The following is an 11,306-nucleotide window of genomic DNA, read 5'->3' as shown; positions in this document are numbered from 1 at the left end:
TGACTCACATGCGCGGGGCAACCCTCACCCTCCTAAATGACTCGTAAGGGCCCATTATTAATATTCTAAGAAAGTTTGTCCCTTTTCGCCCTTCTGAATAATACAGCAAAAGCAGTGAAGACATCAGAGCACATCTGACAGAGCCATGCAACATTTATGGCTGCTGTGGCGGAGGATCTGGCTGCTGTGTTTTCTGCTTCCTTTGACTTTCACAACCTACATGTCGACGGGTCTTGATGTCGGACTCGCCTAAAATAACCGCTCGAGGAGGAATTTTTGCTTCTTCCTTTCACCGAGCACTTTTATTCCAGTGAGTACTTTGAGCTCCTTTTTTTTTTTGTGTGTCTCTCACCTGCAACACTCAAGGCAAACTTCACAGCTGCATCCACAGTGCTGTGATCAGTAACCTGATCCACGATTCCAAGTTGCAGAGCCTCAGCAGCAGTCACGTGGCGGCCTGCGAGAGATGTGAAAGTCATTCAGGCTTTATATGAATGACATACGGCATATTAAATTACTAGAATATGACTAATATCAGTTCAGGTGGCGTTGTCATTAAGAGTTCTTGTACGTAGCCACAATATACACTGATTGTGGCCTTCATCAGATAAAAGGCAAAACACCACAAAATAAGAAAAGAATAAAGATAATAAAACATTCTTTAAGGGGAAAGGCTGAGGAATCACAATTTGTCTAAATAAAGATTTGTTCAGAATATTTCTGATAATCTGATATAGTAGTTAATCACAGAAGAGGCATTTTAGGAAGTCTTCATGGTAAAACTTAGCGCATGCTGCCCCCTGCTGGTGATAGCAACAAACAGCAGCTCCCTTCTTGTGTCTGGGAATTCTGTGCAATTAACCAGAGATGGCAAAAGTACTCACATTCTTTACTTAAGTAGAAGTAGATATACTTAAAAATAGACTCTGGTAAAAGTAGAAGTACTGATTCAACTCCTTTACTCAAGTAAAAGTAAAAAAGTACAGGTTCAGAAATTTACTTAAGTACAAAAGTGAAAAGTAAAAATGAAGTTTTAGCTTCGATGATACGCGAGGCCTCTTTTGATAACTCTGCAAAACGAAAAAAAAAGTTTTAAGCACACAAAATAGGATTGTTTTCATCCTTTAAGAACCTGCACAGTGCTGCTACAGAGAAATAAAACATCACTGGACAGTTTTCCATTTCAGCATCATTATAATCAACATGGAAACACTCGTCTCTTCAAGACTACCAACATCTTTTATTGAGCTTCAGTAGAAGCTGGTTCTCAAAGTTCTTGCCCGTTTGGGTCTGAAAATCAGTCCTGCAGTGTTAAAAAGCCTCTCGCAGGCAGGGGTGTGTGACAAAGTGCACGCTGCTGGGAAAGATAAAGATGTTTGTTGTTACGTCTTTTACGTCATGTCGTCATCTGCGGAGGTTCAAACAAGTAACGAGCCAGTTTTGGGGAAAAAAAATAATTCGCAAGAAAAAGTACAGATACCTGCAAAATCTACTTAAGTACAGTAATAAAGTATTTGTACTGCGTTACTTCCCACCTCTGCAACTAACTGCAGGGACATCCGTATGTTCTGTACTAAAATGCAATCAGATTTCAAAGACAAACAAACTGTGAGAAACAGACTAAGGCGTTTTATGTCTTCTTCATATGCGCTTAGGCCTTTAAAACTTGTATTAACACTGTAAAAGTCAGACAGAGTTAACCTGTGGTTGCTACCTGTGGTGATGAGGTCTAAGGCAGCTGGAACCCCAATGAGCCTTGGCAGACGCTGAGATGCCGTCTCAGCTGGCAGTAGACCCAGAATCACCTCTGGAAGCCCCAGTTTGGCCTGGAAGGACATAAAGGCACAAAATTGGACGTACAGAAGATGCTGAACTGTGTGGGTTTGCCACAATGACATTCACAGATACAGCTTCCTCTGTCTAATGGAAATGCTACATGGTTTATTACATGGATGAAAAAAGATGAAACTGTCACACTGTTGACAGACAGATTTAAAGTGACAAGTTTGAGCTCTAAAACATGAACGAACTTTAGAATGTGAGATGCGATAATGACAGCCAAGTGCTAACAAAAGGCCTCCACCTAAAGCGACCCCCTCTATGGCTGCCACCACCGGCTTGGTCGAAGCCTCGATGGCGTGGATCAGCGGTGTCAGTGGAGGACCAGACATCTTTGTCCCAAACTCCCTGATGTCTGCTCCTGTTACAAAAAATCAAATTGGCAAAATGATCAGGAAGCTCAAAGAGAAAGACAAAGGTGACGCGCTATAGTATGAAGTGCACATGGTCCTACAAAATGTTTGCTCCTGTGTGTGATCTTTGAATTGTTTTAAAATCTAATCTGATTTTGATCAATAAAAAAACAGATTCAGTCATTTCTGTTGTTTAAAAATTACTTCAGCTTTTCAAATATGACTATTTGCCACTTATCTGTATCTTATGTGATGGATATCTTTTGGTTTTAGATGTTTTTTTTCCTTTTTTTTTTGGAAGTTTCATTGACCAAAACTAATCAATTTATTAAGCAAATGATCAGCAAGTTAATCAGTGATGAAAACATTTGTCAGCTACAGCCCTACTGTGGACTCACATTAAAATATTCTTCTGTAGTACACACTTATTAATAATTAACTATGTTTACTGCACTTGTTTTTTAACAAGTGCAATTAAAAAATAACAAGTGCACTAGTTATTTAACAAGTGAAACCGTGTCATAATTTACTTTTGATTTTGTCGTTAAGATTTTTCCCTCTGAATGTTGTGACTGCAGCAATTATATTTGTTTTGCTTCCTGCAATAAATGCATCTCACAAATCACCACTACATTAACTGTAATGTGGACACACATAAAAGAGAAGGCCGTAAATTGTTTTTTGTCCTTTTAATTAAGAATGTTTATTAGGCTGCTATTAAGTTTTGATTTTGTCAGTAGAAATATGATTTTTAAATCCAATTTCTGTTCTTAGCTGTGAAGACTTTTTGAGTGTCAGTTCACTCGGCCCTGCTGACTTACTGAGGACCTGAGCAGTTCACGTATTCTATATTATAAAAATCACTGAAGAGAAAACACCAAGAAAACAATGTGGGATTAAAACATGCATTATTTGCAACCAGAATGACATTAATGTGTGCCTGTTTTGACTTAAACAACTTATTGGTATGCTGATACCAGTTTCCACCTGAAACTGTGAAATGACAGATTTGAAGTTGTGTCACCGCTGTCATGTTACAAGAAACAAAAAGAAAAGGGTCCATACCTCCACAGAATGTTTCCTTCTGGCCACAGATGACTAAAGACTTCACTTCCGGAGCACTGAGGGCTCTCTCCATCGTGTCAACGACGCCTTGCCTCACCATCGCACTGCAGAATAAATTGACTTTTGTTTTATTTGCTGTTTTGTTACTGTTTAAACCAGGGCCGAAAAATAAATCCATCTGGAAATGAAATTGTAATTTTAATCAGTGCAAATAGTAAAGGCTGCAGTTTTGGATGAACGTCACGCAACCCGTCTGATGCAAAAAATATCAACAAGCGATCACAGCATCTGTCAGAAAAATAGCAACTGCACATTTCCTCCAAATTGTTAAGTCTGACTTCAAATGGGACAATAAAACCTTTCCACTACAGCCCTCCTTCCAAAATTCAGAACTAATATTTAGCAATATGACAACATGATGTGAATCTGAAGTACACTAAATTTTACTTCATCATTTTGCTGCAACCTAAATATACAACTTAATAACTGCCATCTGCTTGTTTTCTATAGTTTCACTCTTTAATGTCACAAATCATTTCTGATAAACTCATTTCAAATGAACAGCCATGTAAAAGCGCAACATGATAAAAAGTTAAATTCAAAAGATATGCATAATTAAGAATAAAACATACATTATATATGGAAGACGCTTCTGAAAATAGGGCAATGCTGGCCTAAATAGAGTGCAAATGGAATAAATGTTGGGGAAAAGGCTTCTTTCCTTCTTCACAATCACCACTGAGCCTATGTGCTCTGGTGGAGCTGCCAGTGAGCAGCAGATCCAGCTGTCGTTGTATGTGTTGGGTAGTTTGAGTGTTGCTGAAAAAGAAAACATTGCTCACTGCCAAACAGCCATTAGTAAATTATTTATTTACAGTTCTGTAATCAGTATGTCTGTGTCGAGTGGACAAGTTGAATTCAGGTCAACGGTGGGAAAAAAAAATCTGATTTTTAACCGAGAAGTACAGCACGACAGTAATTCTCTCCAAAAATGTAAGCTAAGAAGTATAACATAATGGAGGACAAATAAAATTAGACTTTATAATCTATTTAATAGGAGCAAAATCCTTTCCTTTAGCACCACCCTCTGACAAAACACTTGGCCTTGTCTGCACAAAGACAAGTAACTGCGCACAAAACTTTTTTCACTTGTTTACTTCTTCTTGTGCAACTTTGGGTTAGCTAGTGCAGCTACAGCTAAAGCTTCCACTAAAGAGCAGCATTATGCAAATCATAAGTTACAAGAAAAAGGATATTAACATGTAAAAAAAAAAAAAAAGTTCTGCAGTCTTGACTTGAGCTCACCTGAGTGCATTAACAGGCGGGTTTTGTAGCGTTATCAAGCCGACAGACCCCGCAACACGAGTGTATTGAGCCATGATGGTGTTGAACGAAGACTGCAACCTGTCGCACTTCTTCTCGGAACTTTGANTTTGGATGAACGTCACGCAACCCGTCTGATGCAAAAAATATCAACAAGCGATCACAGCATCTGTCAGAAAAATAGCAACTGCACATTTCCTCCAACTTGTTACGTCTGACTTCAAATGGGACAATAAAACCTTTCCACTACAGCCCTTCTTCCACAATTCACAACTAATATTTAGCGATATGACAACATGATGTGAATCTGAAGTACACTAAATTTTACTTCATCATTTTGCTGCAACCTAAATATACAGTTTAATAACTGCCATCTGCTTGTTTTCTATAGTTTCACTCTTTAATGTCACAAATCATTTCTGATAAACTCATTTTAAATGAACAGTCATGTAAAAGCGCAACATGATAAAAAGTTAAATTCAAAAGATATGCATAATCAAGAATATAACATACATTATATATGGAAGACGCTTCTCAAAATAGGGCAATGCTGGCCTAAATAGAGCGCAAACGGAATAAATGTTGGGAAAAAGGCTTCTCTCCTTCGTCACAATCACCACTGGGCCTGTGTGCTCTGGTGGAGCTGCCAGTGAGCAGCAGATCCAGCTGTTGCTGTATGTGTTGGGTAGTTTGAGTGTTGCTGAAAAAGAAAACATTGCTCACTGCCAAACAGCCATTAGTAAATTATTTATTTGCAGTTCTGTAATCAGTATGTCTGTGTAGAGTGGACAAGTTGAATTCAGGTCAACGGTGGAAAAAAAAAAATCTCAACAGAGAAGTACAGCACGATGAGTGAAGCTTTGCATTGAAAATATTACAAATAAATAAATAGTACAAATGTATTGTCCGCAAAATGTACTTTAAAGCAATGAAAATCTAATTATGCAGAAGTATGGCTGCTGTCTGTGTCATAATACTGAATAGTTTATAATTATTACAATACAAGAAGCAGCTAATTTTAATGCAACCAACTGTTACATAAACTGTTAACCAGTAACATCGCATTTTAAAGGTCATCACAGATTTAGGATGTTATAAATTAATTTGCAAAGCGGTTAATACAGCTGTCAGCCCACTGCAGTAACTTTCCAAAAAATGTAAGCTAAGAAGTATAATATAATGGAGTACAAATACCTCAAAATTACACTTTATAATGTATTTAATAGGAGAAAAATCCTTTCCTTTAGCACCACCCTCTGACAAAACACTTGGCCTTGTCTGCACAAAGACAAGTAACTGCGCACTAAACTTTTTCACTTGTTTACTTCTTCTTGTGCAACTTTGGGTTAGCTAGTGCAGCTACAGCTAAAGCTTCCACTAAAGAGCAGCATTATTCAAATCATAATTTATAGGGAAAAAAATGTTTGGAAGGATATTAACATGTACAAATAAAAGTTCTGCAGTCTTGGTTTTGACTTGAGCTCACCTGAGTGCGTTAACAGGCGGGTTTTGTAGCATTATCAAGCCGACAGACCCCGCAACACGAGTGTATTGAGCCATGATGGTGTTGAACGAAGACTGCAACCTGTCGCACTTCTTCTCGGAACTTTGAATCGCCTGGACGGGCAGGACTTTATCACCTTTATCACACTTTCCCTCCCCTACATGTCACAGCTGAACTGGGCTTTCCTCTATGGAGAAATGATCTTCTTCGTCTTCTTGGCTCCTCAGTGCTGTTTTCAAAATGGCGACACTCGGAGCTTTACCGCCCTCTAGTGGACGGGAGGTAAATAGAACCATTAATTTATGAAATGAAAAATACTTTATTTATCCCAGAAGGGAAATTCAATAAATGTTTATTATTATTATTATTTGTTTATTTTCTTCTTTTATTAATTTCAAGTTAAATTGAATATCATGAGGCAAAGTGGTCACTGCAATCTGGGACTGCCTGTTGGAGGAATTCATGGCTGTGCCCCCCACAGAGGACTGGAGGTCCATTGCAGAAGATTTTGAGGAGCGGTGGAATTTCCCTCTCTGCTGTGGAGCACTGGATGGCAAGCATGTTGAACTTTTTCTTTAGTTCTCCTTGCAGTTGTAGATGCAAAATATTGTTTCCGGGTGACTGATGTAGGGGGGTACGGAAGAACGAGTGATGGTGGGATTCTGACCAATTCAGTTTTTGGTCAGTCACTCCGAGCTGGAACCCTCCAACTGCCTGCTGACCGGCCACTACCAGGAGCTGACACCTGAGGACCCCAGCCACACGTCTTTGTTGCTGATGAGGCCTTTCCCCTCTAAAGAAACCTCATGAGGAACCTCTCTTCCCAGTGGCGGATGTACAGGCATGCCATCGAGGTACATCCTGATGTTGCGAAGAAGTGCGTGAAGGCAACCTGTGTTCTCCACAACTTCATGCGGAGGTCATCAGAAGTACCTGCAGTGAGGGGAAGCATGTCGGCTGGTGAGGTGGAGCCACTGCCAGGTCTAGGTCGTGTTGCAGCCAACAACTCTGCCAGAGAAGCCGTCCGGGTGAAGGAAGCCTTCATGGCATACTTCTCTGCGGAGGGAGCGGTCCCATGGCACCATGTCGTGCACAAAGCAGCACACCACAACGGCTCTTTTAAGAGCCACCCACATGTTACTTTTGAGCAAAGGTCCTGCAATATTATATTTTNGTATTGAGCCATGATGGTGTTGAACGAAGACTGCAACCTGTCGCACTTCTTCTCGGAACTTTGAATCGCCTGGACGGGCAGGACTTTATCACCTTCATCACACTTTCCCTCCCCTACATGTCACAGCTGAACTAGGATTTCTTCTATGGAGAAATGATCTTCTTCGTCTTCTTGGCTGCTCACTGCTGTTTTCAAAATGGCGACACTCGGAGCTTTACCGCCCCCTAGTGGATGGGAGGTTAATAGAACCATTAATTTATGAAATGAAATGAAAAATACTTTATTTATCCCAGAAGGGAAATTCAATAAATGTTTATTATTATTATTATTATTATTATGTTCATTTTCTTCTTTTATTAATTTCTAGTTAATTTGAATATCATGAGGCAAGGTGGTCACTGCAATCTAGGACTGCCTGGTGGAGGAATTCATGGCTGTGCCCTCCACAGAGGACTGGAGGTCCGTTGCAGAGGGTTTTGAGGAGCAGTGGAATTTCCCTCTCTGCTGTGGAGCACTGGATGGCAAGCACATCAAACTTTTTCTTTAGTTCTCCTTGCAGTTGTAGATGCGAAATATTGTTTCCGGGTGACTGATGTAGGGGGGTACAGAAGAACGAGTGATGGTGGGATTCTGGCGAATTCAATTTTTGGTCAGTCACTCTGAGCTGGAACCCTCCAACTGCCTGCTGACCGGCCACTACCAGGAGCTGATGCCCGAGGAACCCAGCCACACGTCTTTGTTGCTGATGAGGCCTTTCCCCTCTAAAGAAACCTCATGAGGAACCTCTCTTCCCATGTGGCGGATGTACAGGCATGCCATCGAGGTACATCCTGATGTTGCGGAGAAGTGCGTGAAGGCAACCTGTGTTCTCCACAACTTCATGCGGAGGTCAGCAGAAGTACCTGCAGTGAGGGGAAGCATGTCGGCTGGTGAGGTGGAGCCACTGCCAGGTCTAGGTCGGGTTGCAGCCAACAACTCTGCCAGAGAAGCCGTCCGGGTGAAGGAAGCCTTCATGACATACTTCTCTGCGGAGGGAGCGGTCCCATGGCACCATGTAGTGCACAAAGCAGCACACCACAACGGCTCTTTTAAGAGCCACCCACATGTTACTTTTGAGCAAAGGTCCTGCAATATTATATTTTATATCAGTACCAAAATAAATACATAGATGTGTGCAGTGCTTTTACTTTTTTAAATATATTTTTGTTCAGAATGCTGAATCTTAAGGATATCATCTTACCTGAACTTTAATGTAAATCAAATTTCTACCTCAGTGTTACCTTTAGTTTAAATAAGTCAAACTTTGGTCCCTTTTGAAAAATAATCATATTTATTTACAAAAAAAAGATACTGTACATACGAACAACAAAAATATAAAAAACTACATACACAAATATAAACTATTTACAAACAGGAATAAAAAGGAGCTTGCTTGGAGGAATGAGAGGAGTGAAGGGAAGAGTGAGGGACAAGAAGGAGAGGAGAAAGGAGAGATGAAGCCTGCTTCCTTCCCTGCAGAGATTGTTACCCCAATTTAAAAACCGTCGGCTGCTCCCTCGACCTTGTTTGTAGCCTCCTCCTTGGGGTCACTGTATATATTATAAACAAGATATTTTGAGATGCTGGAGCATTTTACTCAATCCAATACTTTGTTAAAGTAACCAAGGAACACACAAAAGTTATGTGAGTATAAAATGAAAGGCCATGAACACAGTACAATGGAAAAGCAAATATGCAGAATAATAAAATATTCACATTCAAATAGCTGGAATCACATAATATCCTTTTTCCTTTAAGAAATTGCTCAAAGTAATTCATTTCAAAAACATTTAGTGATCAGTGTCATAACTGATAAATAACCTTGTTGCTCTAGTCGCGTACATACCTCTGGGCACAGCAGCCGATGTGGAAGGGGCTTCCACGGCAGGTTCAGGAGGGGCAGAAGCAGCAGCAGGTTCTGGCAGCGACAGGTGGCCCGCATCACTGCCTTCGCCATCATCAGGGATGGGACCTGGATGTTCTGTAGTGACAATATATAAATGCACCCATTTTAATGCTGTGTGCATGTGTGTCTTTAGATGTCAACAAACCTTGGTCCTCATTCTCTGACTGCCCTGCTGCTGCTTCTGTGTCTGGTCCCTGTTCATCAATTAGGTCGTACTCTGCAGCCCTGTGTTCCTCCACCACCTCCTCCATGTTACCCGATGTTTCTCTCGGGGTAACGAAGGGGTCGAGGAAAGACAGGACTGCAGAGTGCTTCCATCTCTTCCCTGTCTCTGCTGCTGAGCCACTTCTCCTCTCTGTCTCCTTTCTCCTCTCCTTCAAATATGTGTCCCTCAGGCTCTTCTTGCATGACTCCACTGAAGAAAAACACGTAAATATGAACTAGTGAAGCCAAAATTAGCGTCTTTGCCACGACGGCGGTTGTGCTAATCGGGGCAGTGCTTGCTAGTAATACCGATAGCTGGAATTAAATGACAGACAAATGTTTTCACAACTGACCAGGTTCTCCGACCTCCTCACTCACTTTCTTCCAAGCAAGCTCCTTTTTATTCCTGTTTCGATAAAAAAAAGAAAAAGAAAAAGGAGGCTGTGTCATATCGCTCCGGGTGGACTCACACGGCAACAATGAGCTTTTCCTCCACTTTTCAAAGAATGAATGAGTAGCCGGTGCCGGCCGGTTCCTGACGTCACCAGAGAATCTCAACGCTGATTGGCCATCGCGGCGCGTCAGATCGCAAGAGTTCAGATTTTTCAACTTGCTCTTTGACGCGCGTCAAATTCGCTCAATTCTGAACACAGCATTATGCGTCCCGACCCGCTCCGCACCGACCGTGCACCCGTCGGTGGAAAGAGGCTTCAGTGTCACGTCGGTTTACCGAGAGGAACAGCTGCAGACAAGCGACACATCATTATAAAGCTGCACGCGCCCTCGCGGTGGTCTAATCAGTTTCTGGCAAACTATCACTTTATCGAACATCACCATAATAATTTGAAACGAACACTTTACACCGTTCAGAGATTCCCTTTTAAATTAGGCTCGAACAACTTCACCGCAAAACAGCAGAGATACAGTCTTCATACCGTTTGGCAAAGTAAATTCTGTTGGGGTTGTTCCTGAGCTGCTATCTCTCCAACGTTTGGGGGAAAAGCTGACGTTTTACTGATGTCTGTTCATTTGCAGAGTATGTCGTGTGTTCTGCATTAAGGACGATACCGTTAGAGAAATGTGCGTGGTGGGTTGACAACGCCATTTGAACTTATGCATGGAGGGAAAGAAAAAGGAACGTGGGACCAGTCACAATTCATGGTTGCTTTCTGGCCTTGTGGATAAAAAGACAGAACAACAGAAAATGAAAGTGATGATTCAGGGTGTGTGATGTCAGTGTCATCACACTGATACAGCCAACAAAACCAGATGAACAGTGATAAACACTGAAACCACAATGTGACATTTCCCTGCTCATGAATTCTTCAGCCTCCACTGTTTAGACGACATAAACTATTAATACCAGGGCGTCTGCTGGAGGGTTTTTACTCCAATCTAGCTTACATTTGATGTAGTTTGATATGATATTATTGAAATAAACGCGGGGAGACTTTAAAATCTATTCAGAACATGAAATAGCAGCACTTTCCGCGGGCAGTAAATGTTCCCTTTGCGCGTCAAAGGAGTCATATTGATGCCAAAATCCCTTCTGTGCCACATTATATCTAATATTTATCAGCTAAACTTACCCACATCGAGTTAGTATCTGCCATATTTTTATCCTTTTTACAGCAGATGTACAGTAACAGTTCTGCATCCACAACATGAACACGACTACCAAACACCCTGCATATTTTCTTTTTCCATCAGTGGCACTGAGATTGATTTCTGGGAACACAGATAAGCTATGAAATAAGCACGGGAAACTAACTTACAGTGACACCAGCCCAAGTGGCAGCACCAGTGCAGCTTGAAGCACTTCCCGTGGCTGTGCGTAGCGCAGATGGAGAGTCCATCGCAAGGCAGGAAGTCTGGTCTCCCCGCGCAGCTCTTGGCCAA

At 41.3% G+C, this 11,306-nt stretch overlaps 1 protein-coding gene and 1 long non-coding RNA gene across 3 annotated transcripts; both read right to left on the bottom strand.

The window, feature by feature from the left end:
- Positions 1-357: 357 nt before the first annotated feature.
- On the bottom strand, positions 358-4,657 carry LOC103376281 (peroxisomal bifunctional enzyme-like). Its single transcript, XM_008306662.1, has 5 exons — positions 4,563-4,657; positions 3,258-3,361; positions 2,084-2,200; positions 1,715-1,826; positions 358-457 (listed from the first exon to the last, which is right to left on the bottom strand). The coding sequence occupies exons 1-4, from the start codon at positions 4,634-4,636 to the stop codon at positions 1,780-1,782; spliced, it is 342 nt and encodes a 113-aa protein (XP_008304884.1). The 5' UTR covers positions 4,637-4,657; the 3' UTR covers positions 358-457; positions 1,715-1,779.
- A 3,950-nt stretch (positions 4,658-8,607) lies between these two features.
- Positions 8,608-11,300, bottom strand: LOC103376280 (uncharacterized). Of its 2 annotated transcripts, XR_521293.1 has the most exons (4): positions 11,183-11,300; positions 9,761-9,813; positions 9,144-9,278; positions 8,608-8,847 (listed from the first exon to the last, which is right to left on the bottom strand). It is a non-coding gene; the product is annotated as an uncharacterized LOC103376280 (long non-coding RNA). The 2 variants fall into 2 exon arrangements; XR_521294.1 differs by lacking the exon at positions 9,761-9,813.
- Positions 11,301-11,306: the final 6 nt, after the last annotated feature.

This window comes from Stegastes partitus, unplaced genomic scaffold, assembly GCF_000690725.1.
Source record: "Stegastes partitus isolate 25-593 unplaced genomic scaffold, Stegastes_partitus-1.0.2 Scaffold3772, whole genome shotgun sequence".
NCBI lineage: Eukaryota > Metazoa > Chordata > Actinopteri > Pomacentridae > Stegastes > Stegastes partitus.
This window is presented reverse-complemented; position numbering and strand designations above follow the sequence as displayed.

Coding starts and splice junctions, on each gene's coding strand:
- LOC103376281 (XM_008306662.1), bottom strand. CDS start 4,636: ATGGCTCAATACACTCGTGTTGCGGGGTCTGTCGGCTTGATAACGCTA. Junction 3,362..4,562: donor CCGCCTGTTAATGCACTCAG/GTGAGCTCAAGT, acceptor TTTATTCTGCAG/TGCGATGGTGAGGCAAGGCG. Junction 1,827..2,083: donor CATAGAGGGGGTCGCTTTAG/GTGGAGGCCTTT, acceptor ATGTCCTTCCAG/GCCAAACTGGGGCTTCCAGA.